Source organism: Oreochromis niloticus, linkage group LG4 (assembly GCF_001858045.2).
Source record: "Oreochromis niloticus isolate F11D_XX linkage group LG4, O_niloticus_UMD_NMBU, whole genome shotgun sequence".
Lineage (NCBI taxonomy): Eukaryota > Metazoa > Chordata > Actinopteri > Cichliformes > Cichlidae > Oreochromis > Oreochromis niloticus.
This window is the reverse complement of record NC_031969.2, coordinates 18,340,565-18,361,651: the sequence shown is the minus strand read 5'-3', so window position 1 is coordinate 18,361,651 and position 21,087 is coordinate 18,340,565. Positions and strand designations below refer to the sequence as shown.

General features: G+C 40.9%; 2 protein-coding genes and 1 pseudogene across 2 annotated transcripts; 1 reads left to right on the top strand and 2 right to left on the bottom strand.

Moving 5' to 3' along the window:
* Positions 1-12,082: 12,082 nt before the first annotated feature.
* LOC100700599 (methionine-R-sulfoxide reductase B1-A-like) lies at positions 12,083-14,261 on the bottom strand (annotated as a pseudogene).
* Positions 14,262-14,401: 140 nt separating this feature from the next.
* msrb1a (methionine sulfoxide reductase B1a) lies at positions 14,402-16,511 on the bottom strand. The gene is made up of 4 exons (XM_013264809.3): positions 16,355-16,511; positions 15,663-15,805; positions 15,104-15,218; positions 14,402-14,744 (listed from the first exon to the last, which is right to left on the bottom strand). The coding sequence occupies exons 1-4, from the start codon at positions 16,407-16,409 to the stop codon at positions 14,725-14,727; spliced, it is 333 nt and encodes a 110-aa protein (XP_013120263.1). The 5' UTR covers positions 16,410-16,511; the 3' UTR covers positions 14,402-14,724.
* Positions 16,512-16,660: 149 nt separating this feature from the next.
* On the top strand, positions 16,661-20,845 carry LOC102079981 (zinc finger protein 184). Its single transcript, XM_019358038.2, has 2 exons — positions 16,661-17,184; positions 18,965-20,845. Exons 1-2 carry the CDS (start codon positions 17,031-17,033, stop codon positions 19,762-19,764), a joined length of 954 nt encoding a protein of 317 aa, XP_019213583.1. The 5' UTR covers positions 16,661-17,030; the 3' UTR covers positions 19,765-20,845.
* Positions 20,846-21,087: the final 242 nt, after the last annotated feature.

Below are 21,087 nucleotides of genomic sequence, written 5' to 3'. Positions count from 1 at the left end.
GTCTCTTGGCACAAACATCCCCCCCAAAAATAATAGGCCTAACGTGAGGAGGGGATACCTGCAACCCATATCTCTCTTGCACCCTCTTCCCATAAATACAGTATCTGAGACTGAGTGTGTCATCTTTGGGGGTGAGCAGGAAGGATCGACTCTGGGACGTTCCCCTGACTCCGAGCTGGAGCAGGTATAGAGTTTCTTCAGGCAACGAGATGAATTCAGACTTTGAACCTGATTAACACACCGGCTGTTTGAATGGATGAGAGGATAGAGAGGGGGGGGTAAAGGGTAGATAATCTGTCTGTGACACACTCAGCCCTGGAGCACAGTGTGTTTCAGACAGAGATAGTAAATCCACTTGGCACTGCACTGACTAATTGAGAATTTTATGCTTTTTATTATCATTTACCTTCGTTCTTTAACATCCTCAGAGAAAACAGAATTAGGCTTTTTTGAAAATACGCTCTTTTGATTTCTGTAAGCGTGAAACATCTTGCCAGTTGTGTTTAAAGGTAACAGAAGGTGCTGGCTTATTAACATATTGTATCTGGTGTGTATAGAAAAACAAAAATGGCAAGAGAGTGTCAGCGGTTGTAGGGTGTGAAGTGCGAGGCTAAAAACAGCAGACGCTCTATGTTTCGCTCCAAAGTGCAAAAAAATTGTGTTTTTACACTTTTTACTTCTACGGTTTCTGTGCAAACTACAGAAGTGACACATAACGTGATCTTCGTAGATCGTGCTGGGTGAATTTTGTGACTTTTCAGACTTTTTCCCCCCATTTTCAGTCTTTGCGCCAAGTTAGCTGATTGCTATTAGTATTCTTAGCACCCTGATAGGAGAGTGGTATCAACCTTTTCATCTAACTCTTGACAGTCTCTTAATAGCTCTACGTCCCGCAGTGTCTAACTTTTCCTTTAAGGAAAAGCTTTCAAAGTTAAGAATTGCAGAGCCCGTGATTGCAGTTTCCGCCGTCTGCTGAAACAAAGGTCTCTGTGGATTCGTACATGACCCAGGCAAATATAGAATAATGATATGTTTTGACACACAAACAGCCATTGTAAATCCACTGCAAAAGAGGCCAGCTTGGCATCGAGGAATTCACAGCTTTTGGAAATGACCGTCTGCTGGCTGTAGTGCCACATTCAGTCAGAGTGAGGTCAGGATCCGGGCTTTGCTTTCATCAGACGTTTTATTTGCTTTTCCCTCATGCTAATTGCCCTAGCTGGAGTTATACTGGCAGGTTTGGACGCAGAAATATAAACAGTGAGATTAAAGAAACAAACAGGCAGCAGCAGTGTTGAAGAAACAAATGTGATATACAAGTCGTGAGCTGCATTTGTGTATATAGGATTGAGGTCGGATAATACAGTATATCAATCCGTGGGTGTGTTTGCCTGCATGCTCCTCTCTATCTCTGTGTGCTCACGTTTTTATGCGTGTGTATGCGTGTGTGCAGTCCAGACTATATTTCCCACCGCTGTGCCTGCAGGTGTGTGCTGGCGCCGCATCCCTGTGTGCACCACAGATAGAGATTTCCATAGCCGGAAGCCTGCCGATGGCGTGTACATGTGTCAGCCATTACAGCAAATTACAAATCCTCCACAGCAAAAAGCTGAATGTTCCACTCTCGTTGTGTAATTTCCAGTGTGAGGAAGAAGCTGTCGCCCATTTGCAACACCCAGCAGAACTCTTAAAGCAGGGGTGTCAAACATTAGGCCCCGGGGCCAGAGTTGCCTGCCAAAGACTCCAATCTTGCCCTGTGGACAGCTTTGGAAATGTGAAGAAGGGCATAAATTTTAGATCTTTAACTTTATTTTTATAAGTTTGTCCACTTTTCGCATTGATAAAGACCTCCACCGTGTCCGTTCATACTACACCAAAGTAAATAAGTAAAAGATAAACCGCTAAATGAAACAAAGTTCCAGTTTTTTCACTATGTACTATAGAAATGTATGATTTTTACTGTGGGTTCACCGTAAACTGCCCCCTTCCAAAACAAATGACAAAAATTTCTCTTTTACAGGACAGTCTGTGCAATAAGCTAAGTAAAATGTTTCTGTAATTTCCTATGTTTATTTTTACATTTTAGGCCCAAAGCAGCATTTCTTTATCACGAAGAAAATTGAGGTGTTTTGTTAAAATTGCGCTTTTTTATGTAAAAATATTCCAGGGATTAAATGTGTGATTAAACTTTACAGTATCAAAAAGAAAAGTTTGACTGGTCACTTAAGATCAAAGTGGGCTGTACGTGGCCCACAATGTTAAATGAGTTTGGAGTCCCCGCCTTAAAACCATCATGGCAGATGTTTGAAACCGGGAGATACTCATCAAGCAGTGCAGAGGCAAGGCTGCATTTTCCTATAGATGGAGCCTGAACCGTGTGTGTGTGTGTGTGTGTGTGTGTGTGTGTGTGTGTCTGGAATGAATATCAGCCAGATATTTCGTAGTAGTTAACTGCAAAGTAGTATATACGGACAAAAGAGCGTCCCCCTCTGATTCTGATGAATTTTCACTTTTCGTCTCGATTTCTTGTCAAAAAGCAAGTTTTATGCTCATAATGTGAACGTTGCGCCTGAATCTCTCTTTGAAGCAACAACAGATGCCATGCACACTATTTCCTACATGCAATATGCTCAGTGGTGGATCCCTCAGGCAGTGAGGATGAATTCAAAGGCCCACAACAAAGCAGCTGCGAGCCCCCACCTTCCTAACTTTTATCTGCAAATGGAAGCAACCTCAGTGAGAGTGACTGATGGACAGCGTGAAGGAGGAGATGGAGGACTGAACAAAATCGCTCTGATCTCTCCAGCCGCACACATTTTTCTGCCCCCTCAGCTTCCTCTTCTCCTCCTACCCACCATCCCTCATGTCCCGCCACCTTCACACAGGTGTATCAAACTTTTCTCTTTTTTTTGTCTTCGGAGTCCCAGACTTGTTCTACAACTTTATAGAGACATCACTGAATGGATCAATGTAGTAAAGATCTGAGAGGAGAGATGTTCGGAGATTATGCAAGACTTTGAACGGCCTTGGAAGCATTAGACAGCGCTAGGCTCACATCATGCCTCGAGTTCAACATGGGAATAATTTATAGCTGAGGGAGAGTTCGCTGGCGTTCATTCTGACTTCACTGGAGTTAAATCTGGGCAATACCCCAAAACCAGGAGCTTCAATTACGTAGCAGTTATGCACGTATAAGCCTATGGATATGTTTTGCATAAACAAAAATGCACAAAAGCCTTCTCCGACTGGAAACCAGCTGCACATAACAATTTTCTATACGTCTTTCATCTTGACAATTTAATCTAAAATGCCTTTCGAGGAAGCATGTCCGTACAGGAGGCTCGTTTTTTTTTTTTTTTAACTCTTATTTATTTTCTGTGCTTTATTGTAGCACCAGAATCAGGGGAGCAGGAATCTAAAGAGAACGGAGGGAATTAAACTGAATGACAATCATGTCATCACATAAGCCGCAGACCGTTTGGGAAATGCCTTCTTTTCTAATCCGCAGCTCTGCGGTGAAAAATGGGATCTGGTGGTTGGCTCTTAAGTGATATTGGGTGTGTGAGGAAGGGCGGAGGAGCAGGGAGACGGGGATGTGAAGGGTGCCTATATGTGTTTTTGCCTGTGTGAGTGTGAGAGAGAGAAAGTTTAAAAAGAGATGTTAAAAAAGAGACAGAGTATAGAGTTTCATGCCTTCGAGCTCAGTTTGGGGGATTCAGTAAGTCATGTGGCTCCAAATCTGACAGAGCTGCAAAGGTGAAGCAGTGCACTGGCATGCACGAAGACTTTTATAACTTCACGCTTTTATACTACATATAACCACGCGCCTGTGGAGCCCTATTGTTCCCTGTCTGCACGCTCATGTACAGCTTGCGGTACCCGGTCTCAGACTGTTAGTGAAATGCTTGTGGGCTGCTCTGTGTGGCTTCCTTTCACTGAAAGGCCCAGTCCTCCTAAATGTTGATTGCCATGACGTCAGCTCCAAACCTCAGCCCTGCCTTTTATGTGTCACTGTCACCATCTATTTCCGCCCGCTGCGTGAAAAACAACTTTCTTTCCATCAGTGCAGTTCACTGACACGGACACTTGGGTTGAACACTGTGCTACTGTTACCGGGCCAGAACCGCCACCCAAATGGAGGCGCTCGTCCATTTTCACAATCGCTCGGCTGGTCCAAAACAATTAAAAGGTTGGGAAAAAAAGATGCGAATGAGCAACTGAAGCGAATGCCCCCATGTGTAACAAGTCTGTAAATATGTGTCTGTAAATAAAAACACAAACAGTCATCAGGCGGGTGTTAACTGACTGTAATTACTGCTGTAAAAACCAAAGCAGTTTGTCTTCCCCCTTTTTCTGGAGTTTCCCATGTTTTCCAAATTCCAATCTGTCACCGCGGCTGTGAGAAAAAGAGAACTGTCAGCCTCAAAATGAAAAGGGAGGGGGGAGAAAAAAGAAGTCTTCTGTCCATTGCCTCACAGTTGAGTCAGGTCTCACCTGTCCTGTGCGATCCTGCAGGCCAGAGGGAGAGCGAGCACGTGTGCCAAACTGTTTTTATGCTGCAGAAACAGGAGATAGGCTTCCACCCCCGTGGGCCCTGTCTGCATTTCACTGGAATGTGAAATCGTGTGTGACTCAAACAAGCAAACCATCAGCTAAGGTGCTGACGGTTGTTTTGGCCAAGGGCGACAAGAGTGTACCAAAGGTGTGACCTACCAGACCTTGTGGGAGATAGATGAGGTGTGAAAAATTGGATTTTTCACTTTAAAGATTGACTTGTTTGGCTCATCTGAATCCAGCATTTGACAGTGTTATTATTGCTTTAACATACACACGTCTGCATTATCTTTTCGGTTATCTTGTGCTAATGCATGCATTCAACTTGCTTATTTTAAAGCAAAAGGATTAAAAAAAATGAAAGGGATACAGCTTGGGTGTGTCCAAAGTCACCAAAATCTATATTGCAGCCCCAAAATTCGACTTTCTTGGACAAACGAAGTGAATTTTCAGTTTTATACTTTGGCTATCTGAGTGGTTTTTTAAAGGTTATATTAAAAAAGTTGTAAATTCAACTTTTGCACATCAACACATTTATCATTTTGCATTGGAGTCATGAAAAAATCTGCATATCTGCTCTCTTTAGTCAAACCGACCCCGCCACACCCTCACTTTGTTCTAAAGCTGATAATCACATCGGGTTGTCTGTTAGCCTCATTCCTGTGGGAATGTATTCTGAGACTCTGACCTCTGCTTTTTAAACCCCCTCTACACCAACACACATAAAGTCACGCACACGCAGACCTTCTTCTCCTTCTTCTTCTTCTGCCTTCAGCTCTCATCTGGACTCACTTTAGGTTTTGAGGGCTGTGATTTTTGGGGACACAACAGAGCTTGCTGGTCCAAAAGACTTTTTTTTTTCTCTGAACTCCCCCCAAATAAATTTTTAAAAGAATTTGGATTCTGTTTTCTTGACCGAGCAATCATTCGCTTCCTCCAATCATTGTTAAAGATACATGAGGGGAAAAAAACGCAGAAGCTCTCTGTCGTCAATGTCGTTAATATTGGCATAACATGGTGTTCTCTGCAAAAATCCAGGGCATTGACAAGCCAATAGGGAGAGGCTGAAGGGCTAAGAGGAGCAATTATTGCAGAATAGCTCACAGGAGTTGATGGGGATGTGTGCTCTTCTGGCACAGAAGTAAATGGAAGTAAATGAATAAAGAATTAAAGTTTGTGGGTGTGGGTGCTGAAGGTGAAGACATATTAATCACGTAAAGGGTAATTAAGGAACCAGGTGTGTGTGTGTGTGTGTGTGTGTGTGTGTGTGTGTGTGTGTGTGTGTGTGTGTGTGTGTGTGTGTTTCACAATATGTGCTGAAGGGTTTATGATGGAGGTATGGAATTCCCCCCATGCAGATGGGGACAGATATGATCATACAAATAAACACACACACACATATAAATACAATACACACAGATATAATACAAAATACAATCATTATTCTTCTTTTGGGTAGAGTGTTACAGAGTTCACATGTGCTTTAAAGAAACAGCATTTTGAGGAATGTCCTTTGTTTCCTGATGGTGAGTTAAATAAGAAGATCCATATAATTCTCATGTTATTACACTTAATATGAAGCTAACTTGGAAGACGGCTCTTGTTCTCCAAAGTTAAGCTCCAAAGCTCACGCATTATATCCCGCTTGTGCCCTATTGAAACAGTGAAATGTAAAAACAATAATTTGCTATTTTCCTGCGGTTTATGTGCTGAGTTACTTCTTTGTCAGACGTTGCTCCTCCCTGGCAGCAAGTACCTATCTGGTGCGTGACCCCTTAGAAAAACTATACTTTTGCATTCTGGTTTTTGTATAGATTTGAAAAACATGTAAGACATGGTGATAGCTGGATTTTCTCTGTGCTAATCAGAAACGTCCTCATCTTTGCTTTATGGCTTTACGTTATACCGGCTGGCCTTAAACTGGCCCTTAATGATATACACCAATCAGGCATGACATTATGACCACCTGCCTAATATTGTGTTGGTCCCCGTTTTGCTGCTAAAACAGCCCTGACCCATTGAGGCATGGACTCCACCAGACCCCTGAAGGTGTGCTGTGGTATCTGGGACCAAGATGTTAGCAACAGATCCTTTAAGTCTTTTAAGTTGTGAGGTGTGGCCACCATGCATCCCACAGATGTTCGATTGGATTGAGATCTGGCAAATTTACACGTCAACTTTGAAGACAAAATGTTCGCTCGCTCCCTGATATATCCCACTCACTAACAGGTGGCACGATGAAGAGATAATCAGCATTATTCACTTCACCCGTCAGTGGTCATAATGTTATGCCTGATCTGTGTATCATCACTGTACCCACCTAACAAACTGCTTAAAAGCAGGGAAAAAAGCACAATTTTAAAAAACTGTCAAACTGTTGATGCAGCCATCACTGCACACAAGCTCACAGAAACACCTCTTTTGCCTCTCACTGTCTCTACTTGCTGATCTTTGGTGAAAAAGTCATCTGAAAAATGTCATATACTATACAACTGACTGAGGCGAGAATGATGTATGCTGTAGATTATAGGTTTCTGATTGAGTCAAGTGGAATGAAAAGCTTAGGCACCTCTGAACATTTTCTGCACAGAAGTTAGCAATTAGCATGACCAAAGGAGCAATTTTGACTATTACGACCACCCATCTGGGGTCTGTGGGGAGTAAAGGGTTTACAATTTCTATACAACCCCATATGTACAGTACACAGTGTATATACAATGCAAATACAGACAGACGGTAAGAGAAAAATGCAGGCTCAAACAAGGAAGGGGTGTGCATCGACATGCTCGCAGTGTTCTCTAAGTCGCACAGTATGATCCGGATGGCACATGAAGCACGCTTAGATTGTTAACCAAGATGATAGAGGATGAGCAGCTACAAATTGCAGGGAGTTCGGGTTAACTGACTGGGTGGGTGTAGTCTGGGTAAAAGGGTGGGATGTGAATAAAAAAAATCAGTCTGTGGCACGATACCCAGAGAAAGGCTGAAGTAATTGCTTTCTTCTCTGCAGCACAATTTAAATGTCTAAAAAAGATGTTTGTAGTGTGCAGTCATTTACTTCAACGTCAAAGACTTGTGACATTTCTGGGCATGCGCTGACAAAAACACTGTATTTTTCCCAGCCTGTCACTGTTCTGAATATCTGCAAGCTTTTCAATTGAAATCCTAAACCTTCCTCATATTTCCATAGCCTGAAGATAGCGCTTTGATAAAGGTTTCCCTGACTCCATTTGACCATTTTGGTGATCTGTGAGGCTGAACTCGTATAGAAAAATGACAGGAAAAGGAAAAAGATTTGTATGACATGAGGGCACAGCCTTTCCAAAGTTCCTTCCTGGATTACAGTGCCCACCTTTGAGGCCTTTCAAACCCCCTATAGTCTCTGATCAAGGCCGGATAAAAGTTGTCATGTGGGCACACAATCAGCCTGTCTTGTTCTCCTCTTAAACCTCCGCTTTTATCCCTCAGTCAGTCCAGCATCCCCGAAAATAACGACCCCCACCCACCCCCACCCTAGCCTGATCTGTGCAAACAATACCTGTGCCACACACCTCAAGTATTCCTTTGAAGCTTTTAGGACCAACCTGCGCTGCTCTCTCAGGGTGCTATCTCTCTAAAGCAGATCAGATAGCAGCTGAGTGATGTTTGCAAACATGTATATGTTCAAAAACCCTCTCCGTGTTTTTGAAGTCGGCGGCTTTCACAGACAGGAATGTGATAGAGATGACAATAAAGTGGCAGAAGCCACTGAGATTTCGCATGTTGTTTATTTTATTTTCATTGAGAGCCCTCATGCTGTAAGCTCTGCACACAGCACATAAGATGAGTTCCAGTAAACCACACATCATTGAGGTACGGTTTACCTTGCAAAGAGGATTCTCATTTTGGTTTAAGCCCTGTCTCCTTCGAACACATGCTGACCTGATAACCATGCCCAACCTGGACCGCCTCGAGTTTCCAGAATCTTTCTTTGATCCAGAGCGGAAATCATCCTCCAGCGTCTCGTATAAAAGCTTTGTTTATTCTTTCATTCGTTATGCAAAGGGAGATGGAGTTTTGGCCTAAAACATGTGGAGGGCAGGCCCTCAATGTATGTATGGATGGAGACATATAGCGGGTTAGCTCACATACTGCAAATATTACCCCCTGATGAAAGGATATCTCTTTATTTAAGTTGCAGTCACGCATTCAGGCACTTTTTTCCTCCAGCAAAATGATCACAGCTTGCAGTGTGTGCAGACGCGCAGCCACTTGGTGACAGATGTTTTACCGAGCTTTGCTACCTTGATGAACTTGAATCTAATGCCATGGCGTGTGGAAGCAAAATAAGCTCTTTTTTTTTTTTTTTTTTTTTTTGTCTGGCTTGGCTCAAAACAGAAGCAGGTGTAGTGCCTGTAAACATCCACATCTAAGCAACAGCCTCATATAGGGTACAATTAAAGCAAGATGTCCTGTGAATGAGTCACTGGCGCACACACACACATATGGTTAGTCCAACCTCGAGGCTTGGCCTTTGGAACTGAGGAAGACTTTGGAGTAGTGGTGGTTTAATGTAATTAAGGATCCCATTTGTTTACGAGCAGGATGAGACACAGAGGTCAGTGAAGTCTGTCTTGTGATTCTATCGGAGAATTGCCACTTCCTCCTTCCTGTTTGCTTCCTTTTGGCCATACAGCTGTGCTCAGATGCCAGCCAGAAAGGTTGTTCTCACAGATAGCAAATGCTAATTGTACTCCTGGTTTTTTTTGTTGTTGTTGGAGGTGGGGTTGGAGCAATTTCCTTTTCCTCTCCATCTCTCGTTGTCACATCTGGTTTATCTCTGTATTTTTGTCTCATCCCAGAGGACAGTTTAGTCTGTGCACTCGTATGTTGACATTACAGAGAATGAGCAACATCTAATCAGTCACATGGAAGGTATTAGTTAATTAATGAGAGTTTGAGGTAAACACTGGAGCCAACATTAGGGTTAGAGCTGACAGTTTGAGGGATTGGGCCCGGTGTAGTCTGCCTGATGATTTAAAGTCTGTGGAAAAACTGAGCAGTACTTTAGACAAAGCACTGACAGCAAAAAACAGGCGACAAAATCACATCATATCTGCACATTTGTAGCTGCTGTTTTGATCGTACTTTCCTAAAAAGTTAGTTTATGTTTTTTGGGGGTTTTTTATTAAAAAAAACAAACAAGTTTGAACAAGTTTTTGATGCCAGCAGCTGGCTTGCAGAGCACGTTGACTGCTGTGTGGTACGCATCACATTTTCTTTTAACAAGACCACGAGAAACTACGATGACCAGCTGCTGCAGTTTTTTTGTTTCATAGTTTGCCAAATGTATTTTCCGTAGGTGACAGGTCTCAAAACTGCAGGCAAGCCACATTAGCAACCAGACTACTTTACTATGCTGTTAATATATCTAGGATGTAATTCCTGCTGAAATAATCAAGGCCTGTTATGAAAAACACATCATTTATCAAGAGATCGCAGCATCTCTTGCTCCAAATCCAGATCCACTAATGTACCACAACACCATCAGAGATGCTAACTTTTAAACTATGCGCTGGTAAGCATCAAAATCCAGGATTTCCAAAAAGACTGCTTTGAGGTTTTGAACCATAAAAAAAATCTAAAACCTAAAATTAGCTTTTGCTTAGAGAAGGCAATTAGAAGCGTGCTAGACTTTTACCTTGGATTGTGGATGCAGTGACAACTTTATTCACCGACTGTGGTTTCAGTGTTCCCGTTCAGGGATTTCTTTTATGGAACTGTGTACATTTTTAATGTAGCACTGCCTGAAGGACTGGAGATCACGGCTCTACATTCAGTCTTGCATCTTCCACACAAAAAATAGGCTGAGAAATTAGCATCTCCCAGTCTTTCCAAGTGAAAGACTGATGCTGTTTTTCTATCCAGTAACGTTACTGTATGGGAGATGTTTGACCAGGCGAGATGTTCCACTAGTCTTTTGTTGTCCTTTTTTTGGGAAATGCAGCTGCAGAAAACATCAGCACAGCTAAAACGAGCAAAGAAGTCTATGCTTTAAATACTTTAACATCACAATCTATGGATGTCTGCACTTCCGTTCTTAATCCTCTGTCTGACAGTGAAGCTTTCATCTCCCCCTTAGATCTACCAGCCTTTGAAAATCAGCAGCTTCACACCTGCTCATCCTAGACACTTAAACAGCATGAGAGCTGTTGAATATACACCCACATGCTCACTTTGTTTAAAATTCCACCACTCCACCAGCCAAGAACTGCTGCTTACTGAGATATTTAGAAAACTTTACCAAGTGGAAAAAAAAGCCAACACACGACCCCCTAACGTCTGTAACAGAGTATTACTGCTCAGCGCCCCATAACTGCAGGATCTAGATCGGGAAACAAGCTGCCGGCTTGAAAGGGAGACAGCACGGTGCAGTGGAGACATGATGTCCAGATATACACAGCACTCTCAATCAGTGGATCTTAGAAACAAACTCACCTAAATTCCATTAGAAAAAAAAATCAGGCCTTATTTGTGTAGAAGCATCTTACTTTTTACTACAATTACTTAAAGTGAATGAACAACATCTGTGAAAAGTTGCTGATAAGTTCAGCATTGCTTTGTTGTTGCTGGCTACAGAGAATGAGGATAATTTGAGTGCAGAGAGCTGATAGAGAGTTTCTTCTCTATTTACTCCAGTCATTCAGTTCACACTAACCAAGGTCATGCACTCACTGGACACTTTGTTAGGTACATCAGTTCAACCTCTTGTTAAAGCAAATATCTCACCAGCCAATCGGTTTAGGCATGTAGACGTGGTGAAGAGGATCTGTTAAAGTTCAAACTGAGCTTCAGAATGAGGAAGAAAGGTAATTTAAGAGATTTTGAATGTGGTATGGTGGTTGGTGCCAGACAGGCTTGAGTATTTCAGAAACTGCTGATCTACTGGGATTTTCCCACACACGTAGAAAAAATGTCAATCGAGCAGCAGGTCTCTGGGTGAAAATGCCTTGTTAATGTCAGACAGTACAGAAGCATGGTCAGACTGCTTGAAGCTGATAACAGTTGCAGGCAACAGTGAGTCAGATAAGTGGCGATTACAACCAAGGTATGCAGAAAAGCATCTCCGAATATGCAACATCTTAAATTTTGACTCAGATGGGCTACAGCAGCAGAAGACCACACAGGGCCCCACTCCTGTCGGCTAAGAACAAGAAACTGAGGCTTTCAACAAAACTCCACAACAGAAGACGGGAAAAACGTCGCCTGGTCTGATCAGTCTCAACATTTAGTCAGAATTTAATGTAAACAACATGAAAGCATTGATCCATCCCTTCTTGTGTCGCCGCTTCAGGCTTGTGATGGGGTGTAACAGGATGGGGTATATTTTCTTGGCACACTTTGGGACCTTTAGTACCAAATGAGCATCTTTCAAACTCCAGTTACCCAAATATCGTTGCTGACTATGTCCATCCCTTTATGACCACAGTGGAACAACCTTCTATTGGTTGCTTCCAGCAGGATAACAAACAATGCCACAAAGCTCAAATCATCATCCCAAACTGTTTATTTGAATAGGACACTTTACACAGATGACCTCCACAGTCAGCTGATCTCAGTCCAATAGACTATCATTGGGATCTGGTGGAACAGGATTCTCATAAATGATGTGCAGCTGAGAAATCTGCTAAGAACAGGAAAGTAAGGCTACAGTTCCCACAGACACAGCAAAATTGGACAATAGAAGGCTGAAAAAAAATAGCATGAAAGCACAAATCCATTCTTCTCTGTACCAACAGTTCACGCTGTGACATGACAGTGAGTTCACTGTACTCAAATGGCCTCTGCAGTCAGCTGATCTCAGTCCAATAGAGCATCTTTGGGATCTGGTGGACAGGATTCTCATCATGGATGTGCAGCCAACAATTCTGGAGCAATCGTGTGATCCTATCATGTCAAAATGGACTAAAATCTCTGAGGAACATTACCAGCACTTTATTAAGAGAGTTCTGAAGGAAAAAGAAGATCCTACACAGTATTAGCACTGTTTACCTAAGAAAGTAGCCAATAAATTTATATTGAACTGATGTACAATGTGATACCTTCATACAACCATAAGGTAAATTAACAATTACCGTAATATGACTTCAAATCAGTATCAATGCTCCAAGCTAGATTGGGGCAGTGTTTTAGGTACTTGGCAGGTACTATGGTATTACATGTAGGGCTCACTCCTTGAGCGCAGTGTGAATGAAGATAGTTCCTTATGATTCTGACTGTATGATTCCAGTCATGAAACTCTGAGAGCTTTAGAAGTTGGGACCAATCAAACCAAAAGTTTTTTGGGGTTTTTTGTATTTTTTTACAGATAACAAAGACAGAGTAGCATCATAGGGTGTCTAATAATGCAGAAAAACAAAAATTATTTAGGCTATATAGCACCATCAGCTGGTGGAATCACAAATTAGACTTTGGTATACAGTCATCAACACATTTTCCCAGACGTGGGTTAATTTAAACTGAGACTGTAGCTGATAAACATTTGACACTCTTTGCCCAGGGGAGAAGTCAAGCAAAAAAGTGTAAAGTTCAAACAATGCATCTGAATTTGAGCTATTTTTTGTGTTGTATGCTCACAGTTGAACGATCTGTTTAGACCAGTCCTTTCCTCCTAGTATCCACTTTCTCATCAGTGCCCAGGAGATCCATTAAACCTTATCCTGAGTACTTCATTTGCTGTGAACACATCAGCAAGAGGGAAAATTCTTGTCTTTCACTGCTCACTTTTCTGTCCATCAGCATTTTCTGTTTAGAGAGAAGAAGAAACAACAGCTGGTTGCAGGTGGACAGTGGGGGTGTAATGTATGAAACCAGCTTTGCAATGTAGGAAACCCTTGATAGTCACCTTTAGGGATAAACATAAGTGAGCTGCTGAAGATTCAGAAGCGCGACAGCCCTTCTCTTGGTCCGTCATACAAGAACTCATGACCCAGTCCATTGCCACACTTCCCACAACAGACCTAAGTATTTTAATCCAGATGGTGCAAGCCAAACCTTATACCTGATTGGTTACAGTGTTAAATCACATCTAGCCCAGCTTATTATATGAAGCTTCCTAACAAATGTTGTTTACTACCTTTATTGGTCCCCAAGCTTCAGGGTGTTTTGAGACACTGTCGTCACGGATAGTCTGTGAAAACGCCGGCCACGGAGAAGAGTGCTCGAACTTCGACATGCTTGAAAATAACTCGTGGCCACATTCGGAGCACACATATATACCTGAGAATGAGGAAAGAGGCAGTCGTCCATATTTTCACAGCAGAGTGTCTTGTTACACAGTCACAAGCAGCCTCGCACTTTCTTTCACTCACCAGGCTGGAAGTGATTTTTATATTCTTCACCACCAGAAAAAGAGCAGTAAGACATTTTATCCACTTCAGTCAAAAGTCAAAGTCGTCAGAGCCAAAGCAGTTTATCTCTACAGTCGCCCAGCTTAGGCCTGAAAAACCTTCGCGCACAGATCAAGTGTCAGCAGCTCCGTGACTCTTGTGTAATGCCCAATCCTTCTCTCATTGCTTCCACCTGGTGGCAATTTTCTGAAAAACTAAAATGCATACCTACTTACCTTCGTTCACAAATACTGGAACAAAAAATTAATCCACCAAATGAATATAAAAATATAATCATTAACATATAGTCTATTTATAATTTAAAATATATTTTTTATTGCTGTGTATTCAAGTTATTGTGACCCATTACATAAAGACTCTCTAGAGAGAGTGGGTATATTGCATTAGAATCATTTCATTCAATGAAAAAAGTTTGTGTAGCCCCTGATTTTCAACACCAAGCACCTTAAACAAAAGAGTTTAAGGCAAATAGGTTTTTTTTAAAAAATGAGTAATCTTTGGAAAAGATTCATGGGACGACTGTGATGTGTACTGCACTGTCAATCGAAATAAAACCAAGGAGACATTGAGGGTGTGATCAATAAGTTGCAAAGTCTGTGATGATTGCATAGCAGATGTGTTGAGAGCTGTCCTCTGTTCTTGCTTTCTAGTGAGGCCACCATCCATCAGAGCTCTGGTGCTCCCACGCTGGGCTTTGTCCAAGAGCACTTCATTGACTGTCCACACCTTTACCAATGCAAAGAGACATCCATCCAGCAGCACTTACTCCTGAAATCTCACCTTACAGTCCATCAACTTTATCTGTGGACAAGGGACGAAGAAAAGGAGATGAAATATGTAAATCTTGATGAACACAGTTAACTATGAAACTCCTCTGAAGAAATGTTTAAACTCTGGTTTGATTTTAACTAGTACCTTTGAGGACTGTATCACAGCAGTAACACATCCTTAGGCTTCTCTACACTACACACATGAACGAGGCCATAACATTCTGGTTTTAAACCACATTTAAAGATGAAAAAATAACATGGGAGCTGGTTAACAACACTAGAACTTTGAGCTCACTGCAAATCGCGATTCCTAGGCTCATAATACAAATTATAACTTGACAGGTACACTAGTCTCAACCTCGTGTGGTGAAATAGCCTGACTGTTCGTACCTTTAGGGATGAACTTCAGTGAGCTGCTGAATATTCAGAAGCGAGAGACTCCTTTGGACGGCCCATCATTCACAAACTCATGACCAAGTCCATTCTCACACTTCCCACACCGCACCTTGAACAAGACAAAAGTGACAGATAGAAGTGAAAAAAGCGATAGAAATTAATCTTGCCAGCATTTAAAGCAGCCAAGAAAGTCCCTCACAGGAGTCCTCTGACTTGCAGCCAGCTAGTGCTTGACAGTAGGTTCAAGGTTCAAGGTGCTTTATTCGTCCCATGCATAGTTATACAAGTATAACACACAGTGAAATGTAACCTGACACGCTCCTCGACTTGTGCAAAAAGGGGGGGCAGAGAGGAAGAACATTATATATAATATATACATTAGGTGAATGTGCAGTAGTAGCATGTATGCAGCAAGCAGGTGAATTCTGTACATTAGGTGATATAAATCCTATTCAAACTGGTTCAAACTGATCATACACATGTGAAACTGCGCATGGGCAGTTGAAGAAGAACCTAGTCAATTAACAACTTAAAACTACTTTAATTATGGTACCTTGTATGCCCCAGGCCTCTCCTCATATTTGGACACACTGTTTTCATGGATGGTCTCTGTGAAAGCTGGCCAGGGTGAAGAGTGTTCGTACTTGGAGCGGCTGGAGAACAGCTGGTTATCACACTTGGTGCACACATAAATCCCTGAGGAATAAAAGACAGGAGACTGATATGCAACATGAAGCGATAGAGTGTCTCTACTGCAGTTTTACAATAATATATACATTTATATATGTATACATTTAATACACACACACACACACACACACACATACATACATAAAGATTTTTTTTTTACATCGTTTGAAACACTAATCTTTGAGGAAATTGTTACCTTTTTAGATTTAGTTAAGGATATGTAAAAAAAAAAATAAAATAAAATAAAATAATGACATCCTTGTATGTGAAGCTTAATCTAGTTTGGTAACCTGGCTGTTATGTAACTTGAACATGGTTACACAACAGGTTGAACGTTTTTCGCTATTTACATCACAATCACTAGCGACCATGGATATAAAAACAGTACTTCCTAAAAGGTTTTATAGCCTGAAACGGACAATGAGGACGAGTTAAACGAGCTAACTAGCAGTTTGAAAAGTTATTTGTGCTTTATTGCAAGCCAGTCTCCAAACCGCCTAAGTTACATAGAAACATTGAATAAAATACAGTAAGTTTAAACAAAAAAAGCGGTACCTGGCTTAAAATGGTCTTTGAAGACCTCTCCACCAAAGAAAGAGCAAAAAGACATTGCTTCTTCTTTCCGTATGTTCAGTGTGAACCTACAATGAAGTCTACAGAACCGGCTGCAAACAAAACAACTTCCGGTCCAATTTTTTGACCTTCAAACTAAAAGCATCCTGATACTTTTTTCTTCTTCTTTTTTTTTCCTTTGTTTTTTTTGGTAATGATCAATGACTGTATGGCACATTTCACCGTCATCCAGTAATTCCTTTTGTGAACATGCAAATATGAAAATACAGCAAAGCTTTTTTTTAATTATTTCTAAATATGAACCATCAATGTTCCGCATATTGAAAGGCTTCATCAATGTGAAACCTAGAGTATTTAGAGCACGAATTAAGTTCAGCTTTTATATTAGATTTGTTTCTGGATTGTTTTAGCCTCGATGTAGTTTGTATTTTGCTGTTGTAACTCCCAAAAATGTGACTTCTACTTGCACATTCCGTGTACGCCCCAATTTTGAAAGGCCCAAATCGGAGGTAACATAGTGGCTTCTTAACTGTCCATAAGCTGTTGGGTTGATGCTCTCAATACGTCGGAGTTTGTCTTTTTTCTTTTCTTTTCTTTTCTTTTTGGTAATCGTTGCTGTTTTTGTTTCTTATCTCCCACCTGAGGCACGGACGCCACGATGTTTCAGCTCAGGTTGTTTGTTCACCAGCGCCTGTACGCTGCAGCTGAAGAGATCCTCGGGCAGATGGAGAAAACCATCACGTTAGTTTTGCACGAGGCAGACGTTCGAGCTAAAGAGGAGGCGGAAAGTCTGCGACACCAGCTGAAATCAGGTTTAGGACGATTCTTTAGATCTTTTTATCATGTTTTTTGTAGTCGTAGCTTTAATAACAGCTTTGTGGCTATGAATGATGTTCACGCATGCGCAAATAGTCCACGCACGGAATACCAGAAAGCTGTGCTCCTGCATAATGAGAGATAGTTCAATACAATGCTAACAAATAGTAAGGTAGCACTTAATCATCACAGAATAAGATAAAGGTAGTTACTCCAAGGATATCAATTTGTTCAGTTGTGAAGTACAAACCATCGTAAATGCATTTCATCTGCTTTGGTGAATGAAAGTGACAAAAGTTGCACTGGTGAGGGAACGACAAGAAAACCCCCATAAAAGAAATGGATGGACTACCTGTGCAACCTGGCTGCAAGTATTGTTTCATGCTGACAGAAGTGACAAGGACACTAGCAAGAAACACAGCTGAAGAAAGATGGTCGGAAAGTATAAGGAGAGAGCAATCATCTGCAGCCACCACCTGCAAAACCAATACCTTTTTGTCTTATTGTTCTCCAGTGTACCTGCCATCACTTTCGTTTGTAACAAAAGAGCTGAATTTAATTTGCAATGGTTCCTGCTTCCTAACTGGGCAGATTGATATCCCTTAGGTCTGACTTTGTGGTATACTCTGATAATCAAGTGTTCCCTAGCTCCAGGTGCTCCAGGTAATAACTGATAATCACAAGTATGCTCAGTTACATAGTTATATAAATTATTTATATGTTAGATAAACCATTTCTTGGCAAAAATGCAATGTGAACGTTGAAAATGTGAAAATTTTGCCTAAAAGATTTTTTTAAGACGCTCCACATGTTTACTCTCACGAGTGAGTTGTGCATGGTTATTACCTAACACTATTTAAAAATATATGCACACACACATTGATACACACCTGCCTTTGTGTTTCTCTTCCAATCAAGCAGTCTGAGTCAATGGCTGTCTTTAATACAGTCATTGATCTGAATGTGCTGAATTTGTGTCCACCAATCAGGAGCAGCTTATGTCTTTTTCCTTATTTTTCCTGCTGAAACACAGAAGAAATCAGTGCTGAGATACTCAGGAACAAACGGTTGCCACACGAAAACCTTAGGTCCCACTGACCAACTTTTGATATTATAGTTTGTGATATTATTCATTACCCTTACCTAAATTTACTGATCTCGTATTAAAGACATTGGCCTTCACTCTTTGCATATGACTGGGTAACAATAGCAATTTATAGCTAGCAGCCTGTCTTATTTATGTTTTGTTTTTTTAAAAATACCATTTTCAAGCAAATATATTACTTTTTCTTTTATTTTGATTAGAGTGAAGATTTAAGATTGGGTGAACTCCATTGGATTTTTGGTTTTTGAGGGGGCTGCATTACTCTTGACTTTAAGGCTTGACTGCCTTAATCCAATCCAATCCAATTTTATTTATAAAGCACTTTAAAATACCCAGCACAGGACCAAAGTGCTGTACAGAAAATAAGTTAAAAACAATAGAATAACAGAAAACAGCAAAAATAAATAAATAAACCACATAATACATAAAAAATTAAAACAGCCCTATATTAAAAAACAAGATAAACAGCATAGAATCAACTAAAATAAAACTAAAAATAAAACCAACATCTCACATGTTGGTCTCTCTTAACTCTATTTAGAGGTGTGAAGAGCACTTTTCCAGAAACTCTCAGGACAGCATTTTCTAGCACTTACATTTATTTCCATTTAAAAGCAAAGAGGAAACCCTACAGGTGATTGGGTAACATTTGTGGATATTTTCCTTTGTAGCTGGAGAACTTCCAATGACCAACAGTGCCGTCCAACATGGAGATGAATGTGACTCCCCACTGCTGCAGGAGTGCGAGGGACCCACAAACACAGAAGAGTCTGACTTCACACCGAGCCCTGAGAATCCAGGAACCCCAGAGCCCACTGCAGATCTAAGCAGTTACAGTGGGAACTACTGCCTGGTGGAGAGTCCTGAGGTGAAGATGGAGCAGGAGGAGCATAGGAATGAGAGTTTTTTCTCTCCTCCAGGAACTGTGAAAAGTGAGGAAGAGCAGTCGGACACGCAAATATATGAAACGCAGATGCTTTCTTCAAACTTGTCTGCAGCTGTTAGTGAGGAGACGGAGAGAGGAGAACAGGCCATAACGGTGAAACAGAAAGCAAAGATGATGCAAGGAAAACGCATCAGTGACGGCAAGAAAGCCCAAGCAGCTTTGTCTTATAAGAACTGCTCGGTTAAAAGGAAAAAAGGTCGCAAGTTTTGCCATTTGTGCGGGAAGCGTTTTCACTACACCGCCTCTTTAATGAAGCACATAAAAACGCACGAGAATTGTACCAGTTGCATTATTTGTGGGACGAAATACGGGTGTCCCAAAGAACTTGTTTTTCATTTGAAAAAGAAACACAGAGATGCATATTTTTGTGATGTTTGCGGTAAAACTTTTTTCAAAGTCCGCAGCCTCCAGACTCACGAAAGAAAACACACACTGACGAAAGAGTTTGTGTGTCAGGAATGTGGCAAAACTTACCGGTATAAACACTGTTTGATTACGCACATGAGTAGCCATTCTGGGGAGTAACCATACCCTTGCGATATTTGTGGTATGTGATTTAGTCAAAATTCAAACATGAACAGACACAAGACCACCCATATGGGAGAGAAGCCTTAGCCCTGCTATATGTGTTGTTCGCACCTAATCTCAAGTCACATTTGCAAACACGTATCAAAGCAGGGTGATGAGTGATCCCTTTTTTTCCCATCTAGTTGAAATTGGATAGCTTTTAATATCGTCCACTTAACACGACTGTGCCTGATGTGGTGTCAAATAACTGCAATTCGTAATGTTTGGTTTGCTTTAAAGACCATTGCATCATTTCTACAGCTATATGCTGCTGTTGGTTAACATGATTTTGCTGTTTTCTTTTGGGTTTTTTAAAATAAGCCTAGGGGGCTTTTATGAGTGTAGAACAACACATCTGCAGCTCTTGTTGCCCTCTGTGATGTTGTGGTGCTAATTTCCACGGTTGACACTAAGGTTTAACATCCTACTGTATAACATTACAGTGCTGCTTGTCTGCTTGTCTCTGGCTGCAGCCATGGCGTGCATACATTTATATGGTAAATGGTTTTAAATGTAATATTGGTATTTGTATTGTCTCAGATCTGTGGCTAATGTAGATACTGTATGTGGGGTTTTTTCAACATGTTATTACTTGATAAAACTTTCTGCATTTTGATGGATTAGAGTCTGGGAGTCTTTTGAATGAAGGGAAAGAAGCTTTTGATATATATATTTTTTTAACGATGTCTTTACGATGCCACAAAATTAGGAAGTTCAGTACATTTCATAGGGGCTTATTTGTTTCTTTGTGTTTCAATTTTCAACAGTTTTCCTGTTATTTTGAATTCCAGTAAAATTTCCGAGAAAATGCCTAAATCAGGATAAAGAAACTTCATTTGTTTTTTTGTATTTATCAACTACAATACTTCTTTGACTCAAAGTCATGATGTAATCACAATATTTGGTGAGATTTCATAATGAAAAGGCCTTTGTAAATATATTTTTTTAAAAGTGTTATGAAGAAGACAACAGTCAGAGACTCAGAAAGCCAACACACATGCAGTAAATTAATTAAACTCCTGCCATTGTGGCAAAATACCATTGAAAGTCATTCCGATTATTGCTGTTTCTTTTTTGGTGTGTTGGGAACTAGATCACCACCCTCCAAATGAGATTGTGCATGGGGTCTATCCTCATAATAAATAACTTTTCTTTACATTTTTATCTACTTTAGCAAATTTAATTTTGTGCTATTTTGCAACTGGCAGCATGCTGACATGCTAAAGTGAGATTGTGATGTCCTTACGTTTAAATGCTTGAATGTTTACTTTGCAGGATGAG

What these genes read in the sequence shown, in the direction of transcription:
- LOC102079981 (XM_019358038.2), top strand. Translation starts at nt 17,031, where the DNA reads ATGTTTCAGCTCAGGTTGTTTGTTCACCAGCGCCTGTACGCTGCAGCT. An exon ending in GCGACACCAGCTGAAATCAG is followed by an intron (nt 17,185 to 18,964) that starts GTTTAGGACGAT and finishes TTTCCTTTGTAG; the next exon opens with CTGGAGAACTTCCAATGACC.